The following is a 17909-nucleotide window of genomic DNA, read 5'->3' on the forward strand; positions in this document are numbered from 1 at the left end:
CCGGGCCGGAGCCGTCTGTTCCTGAAGGGCGGCACCCGTGGGGGGACCCAGGCTGGAGCAGTGCGTGAAGAACTGCAGCCTGTGGGAAGGGCTCACACTGGAGCAGTTCGTGGAGGACGGTCTCCTGTGGGAGGGACCCCAAGCTGGAGCAGAGTGAGAGTAGTCCTCCCCCTGAGGGGGAAGGAGCGGCAGAGACCATGTGTGATGAACTGACCACAACCCCATTCCCCATCCCCCTGCGCCACTCAGCGGGGAGGACATGGAGAAATTAGGAGTGAAGTTGAGCCCAGGAAGAAGGGAAGGGTTGGGGCAAAGCGTTTTAGTTTTTATTTTCTCATTATCGTACTCTGATTTGATTTGCAATAAATTAAATTAATTTTCCCCAAGTCGAGTCCATTTTCAGAATCACAGAATCATTAAGGTTGGAAAAGACCTTCAAGATCATCAAGTCCAACCATCAACCCAACACCACCATGCCCCCTAAACCATGTCCTGAAGCGCCATGTCCACATGTTTTTTGAACACTTCCAGTGATGGTGACTCCACCACCTCCCTGGGCATTTTGCCCTTGAGTGTAATTGCCGAGTGATCTCTGTGTCCTTATCTCAACCTACGAGCTTTTAGTTATATTTTCTGTCCCCTGCCCAGCTGAGGAGGGGACAGAGTGTTGTTGGTGGGCACCTGGCCCCCAGCCAGGGCCAGCCTACCACAGTACACTAAATCAAGGGTATTGAGGCTCCAGGGAGAGACAGAAACAGGTTGTGCGTATTAGGGACAAGAGGAGATTTGGGGCTAAATGTTGCCTTTTATTGTTTGAAGTATGTCTGTAACTTGTACTGCTTCTGAATTACAGTTATTTTTGGATACTTCTTTCTTGGTCTATGTAAGCAAATATGGCTTTCTCTTCACTTTTTTTTTTTTAATAGTGATAGTAAAAACACTCAAATGCCTTCTGTTTATTTGGTGTTAAAAAGCAAATGGTTAGAAAGACAGGAAACTGCAGAACTGAGATTTCTTGAAGGTGTATTGCCTGAACACTCAGGATAGCAGCTGAGATGACGTATTCATTGCTTAATTACATTAATCACATTGAACTTGTGGAGTATTTAGACAGGCATTAGTCCAAGTAATTCACACACTTTTCTTAGTATGGTGTGAAATCTCGGACTGTATTGTCCCTACATGAATGGGATTGCTCCTCCTTGATCTTGCTGTCTTTCCAGGCAGGTTTGTCTATAAACTATAAAATATCTAGAAAGTTACTTTAATGGCAGGTATGCTCTTATGTGAATTTTTTTTTTTTAATTGGGAGAAAAGAATCAAAAACAGAGGTACTGAGAGGCAGAGTTGAACGTATAAACTCATGGATTTTCACAAATCATATTTTTAATAGCATACATGAAATATCACCAGTTTAACTAGAACTCTTTACTGGATTTATCTCTTTGGCTGTGATACTCTGACTGCTTTTAAGACCTCTTAGAGCTAATACAAAATAAGAGCAACCAGCATGTCCGGAGTGCATGCACAGATGAGATTCAGGCAGCTTGTGCAGGTAGTTAGTTTTATTTATTTATACAAAATTCTCTGTTACACCTATGTTTTCTCCCCATCACCTACAGATCCAGTGCGGATTCAGCTGGAAGCAGGTGCTGTAGCCCTGGGTAGTTTCTATGCCAGTCCTCTCTCATCTGGAGTCAGTAACATGATCAAGTTGCTACAGCCAACTATGACAGGTACTTCTGAAAAAAAGTGATGCAAGGCCTTGGTGCTTCCTTTATGTGTTCTCTGAACATACTGCAACCCTTCTTAAGAAATGTGTGTAACAAAACAAAGGATAAATTCTAACTGTATGTTGCTTTTGTTGCAAAAGAAATAACAACAAAGCCATTCTTGCTGTCTAGAAGTGCATGCAAGTATGGCAATGAAATGCATTCATCCTATGCAAATGTGATATGAGCGCTATGACCACGAATCCTGATTGTGTAACTGTGACCCGGGAGTATTCCTACAGCTCAGAGTTGAGTGATGTTCTCAAGTGATGCATATATCTAGTGCCTTTTTGACTAGATAGTTTAGGCATCCAGTTTTTTTCCAGCATTTATTATGTTGGCCCATCTGAAACCTATATTGAGGCCTGTAATTTTCCCTCTGTTTTACAGGGAACTCAGGCCTGTGATTTCCTTTCCAAGCTTTTTAGGTGTATGAAAGCTACATACAGTGACACTGGACCCTTTATGGGTGGTCCTGGGTATCTTGCCTGGACTGTGAAGGAAAAGGGAGTTGGACTTGAGTTTCCAGGCTCTTTTCAGGTGCTCTGACCACTGGTTAATTTACTTTCATGGTTCTGTTTTACAGAACCTACAGTCAGCTTAATGCTTTTCTGTTTGGGTATCTGAAGTGAGGGACCTTAAGACTCTGCCTTCCTTTTAGGCTTCCTTCTTTCTTTCTCTAATGTTCTTGCATAGGCAGGGAAATGGAGGAAAGTCTTTCACTGAATAATGTTTCCACTGCTGTACTGTCTTATCTTGTCTGCCTTCCCAGATGAACATGTGATGCCACTGGACCCAAGGTGGAATATGCAGTTTTTGGATATCATTAGAAATTCGATGAACTTTGATACAGAAATGGAACACACAGATCAGCTTCTAATCCTTCTGAAGTCTGTAGCAAATCGGTACGTTACAAAAAAAGCTGGTGAAGACTGCCCAGTGACTGTAATCAGTGTTGTATAAACACTTGCAGTATCTGCCAAGTATGTTTTGAGGTTTTGATAGATGTGATCTAAAACACCTGTGTGAAACCTGCCTGATAATTAAATTCTTCTGTTATCAGAAGTTGCAGACTAAAACAAATCACTTAATATAGGAAGCAGGGCTCCCAGCATTCCATATAGGCTGGAATAATTCAAGGACAAACCAGAACTGTGGGATAAAACATAAAAGGGGCAGAAGCAGCAGTGTGAAATCTCTGACATAACTTAAATCGTTGCCCTGCTTTTAGATTTGGATTGCTTTTCCTAATAAGAACAAAAAGTACACAGATTTTGCAGTTATTCTATAAGGAAGCTACTGCCTATATATCCTACAAGTGGTGGTGTTGCATCTGCTTAGTAGCTCGCTACTTCTTCCTTCCTGGTGATTGCTGAAGTCAGGAATCTGCTTTTTGTGAAGCTTGCTTTTGCAGAAACCATATTCAAGCAATTATTATGCTGCGCTTGATTCTTGTTTCATAACACAGTGAAATATCAAATAACACTTTTTGTAGTTCACTGTTCTCATAAGGAAGAGGCTTTAAAATGATACTGAATTTCTAACAACTTTACTTTTAATTCAGGGCAGTATTATTTCTTGAACGAGAAAAAAGAAGCTACACTGAGAAGAATTTGATTACCAGCAAGAAGCCAAGAAATAGTGTCTTAAGAATGTCTCTAGATTTCCGCAAAGGTGAGTTGACGTTCACTGTTCCTTTTGGTTCTATGGTCAATTTGAAATATGGTTAATTCGCACAGCTATGAAATGTGTACTTTAAACATCGTGAGTCCTGAGTGTGCAAAGGAAGATTGGGTGAATGTAAAGCAGTCAGATGAGGACTAACGTGATATTTGACACATTATGCTTAAATCAGATATGACTTATGCTGCAGCATTTATGTCCAGCCTCTACTGGGTAATGAGTACATGTCATTTCTCTCTTAATTATCTAAACTTAAGGAAGACGGTGGAGAGAAATTGGAATTGCCTTTTTGTCTTTGCCTGGTAAGAAAAGCCAAGTTCTTCAGACATGCCTTTGTTCTAATCCTCTTTCTATTGTTTAATGTAATTAGGATGCTTACAAAGGGGAGCAATGTAGTGATGAAGATGGTATGTTGCATAGAAGCACTTGATCAATGTTTCCTTCATTCTGGATTTTTTTATTATATTAAATGTGTAGAGGCAATAGAGAATTGTGCAAATAGTGAAGGAGTACTTTTTGTTACTTTGATTCTTAGATCTTTTCAGTTTGTTTTTTTCCCCCAACCACGGAGAGGATCTAGCAATCAGAAATTGACCCTTACTTGTCGTGTGATGTGGCTGGAGTATTCATTCTCTCCCTTTCTTCCCTCTTCCCCAAACCTCAGACCCAGGAAGTTATAACTGCCTTCCTCATGCAATTGTGGTCAATCTTGCTGCTTTCTTTGAACTTTGGGATGCATTTGCATTTCACTGGGTGAAGTCTACTCAGGTGGCCTTAAGTGATGATGACATGCATGATGTAAGTAGACTTTTCATAGTATGTTTGTGGGAGTTATGTGAAATCAGTGTGCAAAATATTAGTTTCAGGGACCATGAAATAAACTGGAGTGTTTCTATTGGTATTCAGAACATTCCTGACACCAGACAAATGATCATGTTTGTTTCAGGAGCTGTATTCATTCACTGTCTTCTCATTTCTTCTGTGTGGAATGTAGGTTTTCAGCCTGCAGATACTCAGGGTGGGAATTATTTTACCTAAATGTACACACTTGGGATCTAGATAGCCATTGTGCCATAGAAGTGCCTGTTTCTCTCCACTAATGATAAAGGGATATCCATCTCAGATACCTGAACCTGGACAGCTGATATGCAGGTCACAGGGGTGGTTCACTTCACCCTCACCCTCTTCAGACCATGAAGATCATTTTGCTGAAACCTGACAATGACATTGTAGACTTGGTGCAGGGGTTGCTTGGTTTTGACTTGCATAGTTCCACCTGCCAGCAGAGCCTTGCTGTTGCGGAGAATGTGCAGTTGAGTCCTAGTTGTGTGCCGCTAAGTATTAAAGCATTGCTTGATTCTGAAATTAATGGAAGTGACAATGTTTCTGCATTTTTCTCTTGCTTGAAGTAAAAAGTATTCTGTAACGTACAGGGCTCAACAATGGGAAAAATGTGACCTTTTTGGCTTGTTGTTAGATTTTATACTGTTTGCTGTGGCGTGACCGGTTCTGGGCGATCTCTGACACTCTGATAGTGGATTCATCAGGGTTGTCCCTTCTGTCTCTGCACTGGCACTGGGTTATGAAGCATCTAATTGACAGAATTCCTCAGATGCTTATCGGATCAGATCAGCACAAGTGAGTTGCTTTGGTTTGTGTTTCTGTTAAATGGTTATATAAATTACCCTTTTGTAAAATTATCGCTAATTACCATTGCTGTTAGTGTCCAAGTTGTGTTCCATTTGTGATGCAAAAGCAATGTATTAAATAGCTGTTAATTTTTAAAATTTAGGTTTCTTAGAGTTGGGAGGCTTCTTACCCAAATGGCGATCTAGAATTTTTACCCATTTTCTGTATTTTAAAGTTAGGTTGCCCCTTTAATGCAAAGTTAAGAGAAGGGACTTTCCTTTCTCGTGTGTCCTTTCGCCTTTTTTCTCAAATTCCGAGTTAACTGTGTGGGCTTTTATTTTACTTTTTTTTTTTTTTTTTTTTTTTTTATATCTCCAAGGGTTTCCAAGGAAATTCAGTCTGTTTCACAGCACATTCAGAGCTGCTTAGCCAATCCTGCTGGTATTTCTGCCAGTATGAAGATATTACAGAAGTCTCTAGGAAGACCTCTTCCTTTTAAGGTATCAGTACTCTGTAAAAGATATGTATTTCCAGCAATGTCCAAACACATTTTAAAATAATCATAAAGATTTGCAGCACTTGCTTTCCAGGTCAGGAAAAAGACAATCTTTTTGGACGTGTTAGATTGATTAAAAAGGCAATTTCAGCATATGTTAATGTACATCTTTTTTGTGAAATATATCCAGGTAGCATCTCTACTATTAATTATGCGTTGTATAGATAGCAGCTATTTAATACAGAGTGGTGCACAAACATATTACTACTTGCTCTGTTCTAGAGACTTGTGAATATCAGTATGCCACTTGCTTATTTAGTGAACGTATGTGTATATAGAATAGACCATGTACTGCCTTTTATACAGCACAGGATAGGGCTGCCTTATGACCTACCAAGAAAAAGCCTCTTAACTCTGACAGTTTTGGGGGTTTTTTAAAGTTATTTCACCAATTGTTGTAATTTGGTAAAAATTTAAAAAATCTTACAGTAAAATTTTCTAAAGAATCTAAGTCCCTTTTTAAAAGCAGGGCACAAGTAGATATGTAGGTTGCTCACATTGGTAATCAGTAATTATACCTAGGTTTTTACAGCCTTATGTCTCAAAGATACTCAGCTGTTCAAAAACGCATGTACTTACTTTGTGGGGCTTTAAAGAACATTCAGTGGTTACTGAGAATTTTGGGAGATTTTTGTAGGCTAATGTATTTAAATTGCAGGTGTTAAATGCCAATTTCTTTTAAGTAACAGTAGCGTCTGGCCTTTTTGAAATTAATTTGTGTATTTATTGCCCTTAGTTTAGGTAAGTTGCCATGTTGAGATATTATTTGTCTGCATAATTTATATCTTCTCCTTCATGAAGGAATAAAAAAACTTAACAAGGAGGAATTGTGGCCAGCTATTTAGATTTCTGTCTTCCTGCTGTATTGAGTAGGGCTACAAAAGATTTTTTAAGTTGCTGCAGGTTGGTTTGTACTTGTACTTCAGTCGTGTGCATGTGCCTTTGAAATCCTAGTTCTGACTGCAGTCACAGATCTTGTTTGTTATTTTGTTTGCACTGCTGAAATAAATTTCCACTTGTTCAAATGTCCTTTTTGTGTTTCCAGGATAAACTGGCCATGGAATGTTTTTCTCAGTTAAAAACTCTCAGCAAACCACTTAACATCTTGGAGCTAAGACTGGCCTTTGGAGAAAGTAGATGGCAGGAAAAAATGTGCTGCCTGAAAATAGCTGCCACTGGATGGAAGATGAAGAAAGCATTGCTGCAAGCTGATGGCCTGGTAATTAGAGCCAATCATTTAGAAGACGTTAGTCTGGGTAGGTAACACTTTTGAAGAGCCTAACAGGATGATTTTTGCAATCTCGATTGTTTTTGTATGCAAATGGAAAGGATGTGAAATGTTCACTGGAAAGAAATATAGTACATGCATTTATATGCCTCTTACGCTCTGTCAAACAGGTCAACTAAAGATTTTTTTGAAAGCTGTACATTCACAGCTGAGAGCAGAAGGAATTATATATAGTCATTCAGAAGAAAGGTTTACTGAAGATACCATCTCCAACCAATTAGACCCTGCCTTGTTAAACCAGCTCTGCAGTCGAGTTCAGCTGTGGCCTGCAATGGAGTACGTAGGCGTGCTCTGGCAGTACAAATTGACAGGAGATTATGTGTCCAAGGCCTGTGCACGAAGGTAAGAAGAAGGTTGGAGAAAGAAATCCTATATTCCTTTCATGAGATTCAGAATCCCTAGCTAAAAGCTGTAAATTCAGTACTTCACATTTGTGTGTAAATCTCTGTGTGTGTGTACATATATATATGGCTGTGTGTATATGTGTATATATGTATGTGGTGCACACATGCTTATGTATATTTACATATATAGTATTTGCCTTTTAATGAAATAGAAGAGTCCTTCATATTAGGAATTAACATGAAGATGTTTATTGCCATGTTGCTGGGGGCTACTGCAGAAAGACTGAGTTAAACCTGTTGATGGAGAAAGTACACTAGCATGCTTGCTTCCTTTTGTGCAAACTAGACACATACACTTGTATTTTAAATTAAATTTATTAATTTAAGAAGTGTTAGTGTTGTTTTGAGGGGCCAAGTGTATTTATTTTTTGTTTGTTTTACCATTCCTCAAAAGAGAGCTCTTCATTTATGGATTTTGGTGAAAGTAATTTTTTGTGCGTTGAGACTCCTAGAATCACTGATTGACTCTTAAATTCAGCAAAGTTCTGATTTTCACAAGAACTACAAAGCTGGAAGGCAGTTTGTCTCCAAATGTTTTGTATGCTTTGCTGAACATGCAGCTTGTAACTACAGAAGACTCCTCCTCTTCCCCCTTTTTGTTGTATTTAGATTTTGCTAACTTTGAAGGATGCAAGTGTTTTGAGTATTATTTGAGTGTTTCTTGCTCTCCAATGTTTAAAATGTTGTCATTTTAATCTTTCAGGGAGTCTTTATTATTGTGACTTTGCCATTCTCAGTTTGCTTTACTATCCAAATTATTTATTTCATGTGCCCTGCTTAAGCATTACTTAGGTTGTATTTCTTTTACCTGCTACAGGGAGAACTGCAGTCAAGAACTAAGCATATGTTCAGATCTAGTTCAGCTTATAGCTTTTTCCCTGAAGTTGACACCAGCTGCTTCTCACCAGCTATCTGGACTGTGGCATTTGTTACACCTTAATGAAGTAAGAACGAGTTTTAGTTTAATTAGTCTTGCAGAAGTTTTCAGCAGACTCTTCAAAATAAGTATACCTCTATAAGATTTTTGACATGCAGTTTTTCTAGCTGTGCCTGATAGTCATTTTTCCTCCTTTTAATAAGAAAGTTTATTAACTGTGAGCCTGCAAAAAGCATAATTAAAACACAACATTCAAACATAAATGAAACACAACAGAGTCTTAGATAACATAGTTCTATATGATCTAGTTTAGTACTATTGTTCCATTCATCTATCTGTGACCTAATGGAAAACACGAAATTGATTGACTGGCAGGTGCCAGCCTGGCTGTATCTGTGTATTCGAAGGAATTTTATGCTGAAAAATACTTGCCTCTGTTCCTGTGCCTCTACATTTTTTTAGGTCTGTGTTGCAGATCAAATAGACTGAGACAGTTATGTGATGCATTTTCCATAGAGCATTTAAGATGTCAGAGAAATTCTAATCAGTAGATACTTAGCAATGATACAGTAGTGGTTGTGTTCCCACAGGTCAGTAAATCGGCAAGTTCACTTTAAATGCTTCAGAGCAGAGAGTATTGGATAGCCTTATTGTTTCACACTTATGCAACCTCATGTATTATAATAAAAGGTTGCACAGTTGTAGACTAGAGGCTGTATTCTGAAAACTTGGTCCATAAACACACTGTGTACTCCACTAGACAGAAGGAGGCAGTTCTGACCTCAGAAAGTGTACTTTTTGTTGAGAAGAGATGCAAGCAAAGGCTATGTGAATTTGAATATGAAAAGGATCTTGAGGAATATCTTGTACTATCCCTACTGAAAAACAGTGTCATACTCGTTTGTTTGTTTTGTATGTGTGTGTGCTTGATTCTCTTGCTCCCTGTAAATTATTCTCAGCTCTAGGTTTTCCTCTCTCCTTAGATATCCCCTGAAGAAATGTCTATTCTGTCGACTCAACTAGTAAATGCTGTGTTAGCATCCTTTTGGAGCAGTACTTTCTCCTTGGACCCAGACTACTGGTTGACTTGGAGACCACTACCTGCAACAGAGGAAAAGAACTTTTCTAAATCCCATATGAACTGTTCTATGAAGGTTTGTCTCTTCAGACCTAATCAAACAACTAGGCTGAATACTTTTTTATTAAATAACTCAACAGTTTTCTAAAGCAATACTGTAAGTTCTAGCACAGTCAGTGCAAGTTGCATCTGAACAATCTAACTCTTAATCTCTTAATTTAGGGCCCAGGTATTTTGACCCGAGCCGTTTTCTCAAAGTGCTTCTTTGAAATTCTAACTAGCAGCAGCAAGACAAGCCAGTGGGATGTGAGTGGGCTTCCTGTTCTGTCATCATCCCATGTGACACTGGGAGAATGGATGGAGAGAGCACAGCAGCTTCATGAAGTCAGCACAGCACTGTGGACCAACCTGGCTGTCTCTTCGATAGCAGATTTTAGGTATTAAGACCTCTCTTCCACATATGTTATTTAAATCAGGCATGTTACAGAAGTTTGCTTACCACGTATAAACTTTTTTCATTCTTCGGCCTCCAGATACACAGATGCCAGACTACAAGGAATAATGCTAGGCAGACAACTCTCTGCCCTGGTGGATCTGGTTCCAGTGGATCTTCAAGAAGAATTTTTGGAGTGCTGTGAGAAACTCTACCACAAGGATCCTGTTGCATATGAGTACCTTCTCAAGATACTTAAAAGCATCACCGATCAGGAGTTACTTCCGAAAGAATTCCTGTTTCTCCTGCTCACCTGTTTGCAGCAGTTCTTTGGGGAAGGGCTTAAGGGGTTACCAGAGACAGCTTGGCGAGGAAGCCTCTGGGTGAATATTGGTTTGGTGCAGATCCAGGTGTGGCTTCCGCAGACCAGGTTTGATCCGGCTGTTAAAAGAGAATACAAGCTCAAGTATGCAAAAGAAGAGGTGAGTGTGGAGCTGAGTTGGCTTTTACCTCTGTAATGTATCAAATCAATGCAAAGGAGTTTGACGTGGGTATTCTTGGGCAAATCGTTGGTCATGATTTTTAAACTACACAGTTAAAACTTCTTTTAATGTCCAAGATAATGCACCTACTTGGTTACCAAAACCAGAACCTCAGAGAATGGTTTATTCTTTCCTTTTTAGTTATACCAGCTGGAGTGTGAATGGAAAACAAATGATATCTCGTCCCAGCTGCATACAGGAAAAAGTATTGAAGATGAAGCAGTCAGCAACTACATTCATCCCCATCTCAGGTGACATCTCAGGCACTCAACTCTTCTCTTTTAGATACTTAATTCTTCTCTATTAGATACTTAATTCTTCTCTATTAGATACTTAATTCTTCCCTTTTAGATCGGAAATTTCATCTTTGGATGTGCAGGCTCCAAAGCTTTTCCTCACAGCTTTACGATTTTTCTGTTCTTCTGTAGAAATAAGGGTTGCTGATTTGAAAGTATCAGTTTGCATGTTGAGGTGGTAAAAAAAAAAATACAGAAGCTGTTCTGTTTACTTACAATGACTTTTTACTGCTGTAAATACAATTAAAGCAGTGGCCTTCATATCTTGATAAAATTGAAGCTATGCCCAGAAGTGAAAATAAAGCCATATGTGTAAATTATGGTAGTTTCATTAATATGTGACAATGTTATCAACAAATTGAAATGAGACAGAATGTGTATCTATTGCTGTAACTCTTCAAGGCCTCAATAGATGCCAGTGCTATTTTGCAGAGTTCTTGGACTGGACTGATTTGTAGTGGGTAGAAGTCTCCAGATGTGTATTTTAGCAACAGCCTTTGCCCAGGGTGCTGTGGATGAATTAAATATCTTACCACATAGATTACATTATTGACATTCAGAATTTGTAGCCATTGTTTTGTTGTTAGGTTTTTTTGTTGTTTTTATATCTGAGGAACTTGAGGGGGAATTTTTACGTGAACAGAGGTTTCTCCTTTGTGCAGGTTTCCAGGTATTCTTTGTACATGGAGATAAAAGCTAGGTATTATTCATGATTTTCCACTATTAAGGAAGTTTTAGGTTTCATTCTTATACACGTAGAGGATCTGATTGCTCTATGCTATTGCTTAAAGTGAACAATAGTCATTGAAAGCAAGTTCTGAATGGCTGAGTTTTACCAATTGCTTCCAGTAATACTGCTTTTTCCTTAATGCTTACAGAGCTGTCAGGTAGCAAGCAAAAAAGTAACTGAAGTCTTTTGAAGGAGGGGGCAGGCGGAGAAGTACATATGCATGCTATACAGGTGTTGCTTCTTGTTTTTTCCTTATTTGTTGTTTCAAACAAACTAGCAGAATATTTTTGATGGATCTTTTTATATATCTAGCTGTTACGTTATACATATATAAACATGTTTATATGTCTAAACTGGTCAATGTTATTTCTTAACAGATTGTTGCATGAAAGAATGCAAAGGTTGAAGGAGCAAATAAGCAGTCTTTCCAGAAAAAAGGCCTTCAGGCCTCCAGCTCCAACCTATGATTGCCTATACCAGGAGGCTCACCAGTATGTCAACAGCATAGCACGGGTTTCTTCAGTCCAAGATCTTTTAGCCCGCCTTCTGCAGTTCCTCCGTGGGGAAAGACCTAAATCACTCCAGGCAATACAAAACCTCTTAAATGAAGAAGCATCTTGGCAACAATCGCACCATCAGTTTAGAAAACACCTGGCAGAGGAATATGCTATATTCCCTGATGCCATCATTCCACTGCAAGCTGCCATCTTACAGTTGCAACATGGCATGCGATTAGTGGCTTCTGAAGTCTATACAGCGCTCAAAAGTTTTGTGCGTCCAGATGATCTGACCAACCTCCTCGCTTCTTTGTTGGCATTCCCTTCTATCGGCTGTGCCTTCCCCACTTACTTTGCTCGTGCAGAAATTTTATGCTCGGTGAATTCAGTTGAGGTCCTTCATGGACTTAAAAAGTTTTTTGTGAAGCACTCTGAAGGAGAAACTGAGGGAGCAGAGCAGCCTTGCCCAACACTGGAACAGCTCCTAGTGAATGCCTTGTTGCATCTTCGATGCCATGTATTATCCAGAGGAGAGATGGACCAGAAATCTCTGCAGCTGTTTAGGCATCTGTGTCAGGTAACATCTGAATGCCAGTGGCCATGTTTCTTGCACAGAACTGCTTTGTTCCCAGTACAAGACAGACGTGGATCCATTAAAGCAGGTCAAGAAGAGAGCCACGAAAGTAATGAGAGGGCTGGAACACCCCTCTTGTGAAGAAAGGCTGACAGAGTTGGGGTTGTTCAGCATGGAGAAGAGAAGGCTCTGGGGAGATCTTATTGTGGCCTTTTGGTATACAAAGGCAGTTTATAAGGATGGAAAGAGACTTTTGACCAAAGCTTGTAGTGACAGGACAATGTGCAACAGTTTTAAACTGAAAAAGGGTAGATTTAGATTGGACATAAAGAAGAGATTTTTTACAATGTTGGTGGTGAGACACTGGCACAGGTTGCCGAGAGAAGTTGTGGATGCCCCATCCGTGGAAGAGTTGATGGTCAGGTTGGACGGGGATCTGAGTAGCCTGATCTAGTGGAAGATGGAATTGATAAAAGAGAATTTTAGCATATTATTATTCAACTTGTTGGGATTAATCAAGACATAAAATCATAGCCAGTAATGGTTACCAAAGATTTTATTTATAAAAAAACTCAAACAAAACCCCCAAAACCAAACTTTGCAGAGAGTTCCTTTATAAAATGTTGAAGAAAGGAGACTAGAACTTCGCCAAGCACTCTATTGCATACTGTTTTCTGTGCTTTTTCCTCATAGGTTTGTTGGGAGGGCAATTTACAAATCTTCCTTCAACTTAGATGGCTTTGATTTATACCGATGTAGACTATAGAGGAGGAGAGAGCCAAACAAGATAGATGCTGCCCTGTTGATGAAATATGACGTGATTTTAAACATGAATTTGTGTAAAAGCAGGCTGCTTTGTGTTTTCATAGGCAATTATAAATGAATGGGATGAACAGGAACGCCGTGCCCAAGAGCGGGAGGCAATGGAACGCAGTCTGTACAGATACAGAAGTAAAAGTCATGGAAAAGGACGAAGTGAGGAAGAAGAGGAAGAAGAAGAATTTAGGAGGAGATTTCCCCTTCACGAAAAGGTAGCAACTGTAATGAAACACAAAAAATTATGTCTGTAGTAGCTCCTGAAAAGGCATGCTATATAAAAAATAAGATGAAGAATTAAGCAGTTTTTCCTTCAGCCGAAAGAAAAAATGCATGGTAGATTTTGATAGAAAGGTATTAAGTTCTGTGCTTTTAGTTTATTTTCCCTTCTGCTTGTAGAAAGTTTTTGGAATTAACTTTTGGACTTGAACTGTCCTGTGGTTCAGCTTGAATAGTCCCAAGTTACTGAATGACAACACCATTACTTATTTGTTGTAAAATTCTGGAGTTTGATTCATTTAGCATGTAAGGTCTGCTGAGGTTTAATTACCTCTGAGGAAGAATAAATCTTGAATAAATAAAGCAGTGAGTGTTTTTTTTTTTATTTAACTGGCTGCATCACTGAACCATTTTTGAAGCGTCTTCACTGAGCAATGTTTTGCAGTACAGAAATCCACAATTATGTGCATCAGTGTGTTGCTGGGATGTAATAGTTCAGACCTTCAAGCGACCAAACAATGTTGAGGTGTAGCTTATCAGCAGATAAAAGTTGGCAGCAGCTCAGGGCTCACTATACTGCACTCTTGCTTGCTGTGGTTATGCTGGTTAGTTGTTCTGTTCACCTGTGTTCTCTTTCATACTGACATTTGAGCTGTGAGGTAGGCAGTGTACCCATATAGTGCCAGCTCCAAGTCATTTGCATTTTTTGGCATTGTGACAATGTGCTAAAAGGGTGGTGGGGAGGGGAGGCGTTACATGGAGAAAATATAATTGACCTTTGACTGTCATGTAATTTGCAGGACTTTGAAGATATCACAGCTCAGGCAAGCCTAGAAGAAAAAATGGAAACTGAAGATCCATTGGAAGACCAGCTGGAAGTTGATAGAGCCCTTTTGTCCAAGAGCTCTATGCAAACAGTAATGATGGTTCATCAACAGTTGTGCTTAAACTTCGCTCGATCCCTGTGGTATCAACAGAGTCTGCCTTCTCATCAAGCCAAACATTATTTCAGTACATTTATTTCCTGCTATCAGACTGGTGCATGCCTGGTGTCGCAATTCTATCCTTTAATTGGTAAGATTGCTAGCAATTCTTCAGATGTGCAGGTTTAGCTTTGTAATGATTTGTTTCAGATTAATTGTACTGTAGGTCAAGAAACAGACCTATTGTGGGGAAAACGCACAAATACCAATTTTCTTTTCCAAAGAATTTGCCCCACGTTAAGAATTGTCTTGGTGGAATGCTTTTGTTTTTATTATTTTATGGATTTTTTTTTTATTCCACTTGTTAATACATAAGACCAACACAGTTTAAGAGTAAACTGAATCTACTCTACTTTAGTAAAGTGAAATTCTGATCACTTGCATCTGCATAATCCTGTGGAAGACAATGCACTTGCAGAAATTTCCTGGAATTAAAATTTGCAATTAAATTAATAAAAGAATTCGGTTTAAATAGAGCTTCTGTAATTAACAAAAAGAAAAAGTGTGATTTCCACCCCCACACCCCACACCCACCCCCTCACCTTCCCCCCCGAATTTTGGCACACTTGATGTGTAAATCATCATAACGAAGTGTGAGACCTTGGGGTCATCACCTCTCAAGCAAATCTATACTTCAGTTCTGATGTGATAAATGTATATGTATGCAGTTAAGAAGCAGCAGATAATGCAACAGGGATGCTGTTTCTATAGAAACTTATTTTTCTGTTAATACCTGAAGTGTAATATATCTGATTTTTTTGTGTGTGTGTTGGATTACTTTTTCACAGAGCCTCATTGCTAATTTTGTAGTAGTAGTAGTAGTAGTAATAATAATATAATTATATGTAACAATAATTCTCCTTGATGTCAATTTATGCACAGAGGAACTGTGGTCTTCTGACAAGATTACAGCCCACCTTTAGAATGCTGATTTTAGTTTTATATGAAAATTTAATAAAATAGAGGATGTAAACTTTAAGTATGTCTGTTTTCCATACTCCCATCTCATGGCTTATGTGTGGCATATTCATGTGTCCTTGCAATACATAACATGCTAAGGCTTGAGATACAGGAAAAAACCCCTTTTCTATTCAACTGAAGAAAGAATTAATAGCATGTGTAATGTCTTCCCTTTTTTACTTCCTAGGTGCTGAAATGAATGATAGTCTTTTGGGAAGCCAACTTCTAGTTAGCACTCTTCTTCACAATACCTTTTTTGAGGAATTAACTTCAGATCTTGTTCTGCATCAAGATGGCCCCTATGACTTTTACCAACATCCTAATATTCAGCAAGTCCGACAGTGCCAACCTGTACTTGATAATTTTGCTAAAGAAGTAAATGGGTTGCTGCAGGAGTGGCCAGAGCATCCAGTACTTATGCAGGTAAAGACACTTCAACAAATGTTTGGGGAAAACTGGAGCATTTCAGAATTGCATTTAGGTGTAAATGAGTGTGTAGATATGCATAGATATGTGCATGCGTACTCTTGCCTAGATGTTGTCTGTATTACTTATGCAGATGTTTTGAAGTCATACCTGTTTCTTCTTCCAATACTTAAAAGGTATTAGATATTATTAGCTGTTCTGTTTTTGCTATGAAACGCTAAGTGGTATTTACTGCCTACTTTAAGCCATCTTCAACCTGCCATACCTCAAAGATTCTCAAGGTCTTTTGTTCTTTGGGCTTCTGTTTTTTCCCAAAATGCTTCCTTTCATAGTGCTTTAAAATGGATATCTTTGGTCCCACTTGTGAGGCCTGTGTGGCCCTCAGGTTATATTTCTTAGAGTGACGCAGAAACTCACAACTGATTTGAACTCTTTGCATTAGGTCATTTGTGCTCCTTTCCCAGAGTGCACTGGCCTTCACTGAACTACTAGTGAGCTTATACTAAAACAAGGAAACAGTTTAAAATTTAAAAAAAATTAAGTTCTTATCTCTTGCAGGAGGTGGTTATGCTAATACAAATTAGCTTAACTTCATGACTGCTTCTGTTGAAGATCTGTTACTATAGGTTGAATGCTTGTTTTTTGTTCCACAGCTGTTAGTTGTGATGGACAGAATCCGGAGTTTTCCACTCTCTTGTCCTCTCTCAAAGTTCTTGAATGGCTTGGAAATTCTTCTTGCAAAGGCACAGGTAAGAAAAGTGCTAAAGGAAACTATTTTCTCTTTTATGTTTCCTTATTTGTATTGGTACCATGATAAAAACAGCTGAAAGCTATCTCATTGCCAGGATTTGGGGAAGTGAACTTGCTCCATACTGTGAGTTTGAGGAGTAGGAATGTAATCCAGAGTACTGCACAAGTCTTGCTGTGCAAACACTAATTTTTGGCTTTTTTAAAGGGGGATTTATCTATCTATCTATTTATTTGTTTGTTTTTCTTCCCCAGGACTGGGAGGAAAATGCCAGTCGAGCTTTGTCCTTGCGAAAACATCTTGATTTGGTCACACAACTGATTATTCAGTGGCGTAGATTGGAGTTGAAGTAAGAACTGTCCTTCCCTCCTGCTTTTTCTTAGATACTGTAAGCTTCCATCTCTGTACAGAGACACATTCCAATGTGGAACTGCCTCAGTCATGGAACGTGCTTCTCTGTGTGTGTGTGTCTGTCCTACTAACAATGTGGGGGGAAAAAAAAACCTCAAAGTAGCAGCTGTACTGGCTCAGAATGAGCATGTCCAGCCCATGGTGACCCTATATATATGCCTCAGGAGGAACAGAAGCGGGGCAGATAACTACAGTACTTCATCCTACTGTTTTCCTAGTGTTCTCCTGTTTTCTTCCTAGCGTTTACTGAGCCTGCAGTGTTTTGTCTGTTTAGCAACTCCCATTAAATTTTCCTTAAAATTATTGTCCAGTCTGCTGTTAAGACCATGTAAAATTTTTATATCCACAGTATGCCATGATCAGGAATTCCGCAGGTCTGCCTCAAATTTTGTGAAAACAAACTTTTGAACCTGTCTGACTGGTTTTGTTTTACCGTCCCTAGTTCCTGCATTTCTTCTCGTATTTGATAATAACAGCCAAGCAGTGATCCGCAAGAGTTGATTGTGTATATTAAGCATATGTGCAGATTGTTCCATCTTGTAAAATCTTCCTTTAGTAGAAACAGAGAATAAAGTTTGTTGCTGTTTGTAAGCCCAAATTACCCACAATATTTTTGCTTTATTTTTTTCTTTTCTCCCCTTCCTTATTGCTTCCAGTTGCTGGTCAGTAAGTTTGGACAATATTATGAAGCAGCATGTAGAGAAATCCACAAAGCACTGGTTCTCAATCTATCAGATGATTGAGAAGTATATTCAAGAACAGACAGAGGCAAACACAGAAGGTAAGTGCTGTCCTTATATGAATGTGTGATGCAATTACTAAGGATGCATAATTAACGTCCTAAATGAAAGAGTTTGACAATGCACTTTCAGGTTTAGTTCTTGTGCCCTTTGTTCTACGATAAATTCCATGACTCTATAGGGTGAACTTCACTTGGCATTTATTTCTGGAACCACCTGTGTCTCTCATAGGGCCAATATTGTAGAT

General features: G+C 39.0%; 1 protein-coding gene across 1 annotated transcript in view; it reads left to right on the forward strand.

Annotated features, from left to right (window-relative positions):
- Positions 1-17909, forward strand: part of MDN1 (MDN1, midasin homolog (yeast)) — a gene marked incomplete at its 5' end in the record, with an annotated part of 52989 nt that overhangs the window by 4548 nt on the left and 30532 nt on the right. Inside the window, 20 exons of the mRNA XM_010289386.1 lie at positions 1623-1736; positions 2545-2677; positions 3337-3446; positions 4120-4253; positions 4933-5093; positions 5464-5584; positions 6686-6896; positions 7039-7270; positions 8150-8276; positions 9193-9363; positions 9510-9724; positions 9821-10202; positions 10404-10513; positions 11666-12362; positions 13229-13390; positions 14195-14468; positions 15525-15760; positions 16417-16512; positions 16766-16860; positions 17579-17703. Of these exons, the coding sequence (XP_010287688.1) occupies positions 1623-1736; positions 2545-2677; positions 3337-3446; positions 4120-4253; positions 4933-5093; positions 5464-5584; positions 6686-6896; positions 7039-7270; positions 8150-8276; positions 9193-9363; positions 9510-9724; positions 9821-10202; positions 10404-10513; positions 11666-12362; positions 13229-13390; positions 14195-14468; positions 15525-15760; positions 16417-16512; positions 16766-16860; positions 17579-17703 (3906 nt within the window). The remainder of the gene's footprint in view (positions 1-1622; positions 1737-2544; positions 2678-3336; positions 3447-4119; positions 4254-4932; positions 5094-5463; positions 5585-6685; positions 6897-7038; positions 7271-8149; positions 8277-9192; positions 9364-9509; positions 9725-9820; positions 10203-10403; positions 10514-11665; positions 12363-13228; positions 13391-14194; positions 14469-15524; positions 15761-16416; positions 16513-16765; positions 16861-17578; positions 17704-17909) is intronic.

The sequence above is a fragment of the Phaethon lepturus genome, unplaced genomic scaffold (assembly GCF_000687285.1).
Source record: "Phaethon lepturus isolate BGI_N335 unplaced genomic scaffold, ASM68728v1 scaffold726, whole genome shotgun sequence".
NCBI lineage: Eukaryota > Metazoa > Chordata > Aves > Phaethontiformes > Phaethontidae > Phaethon > Phaethon lepturus.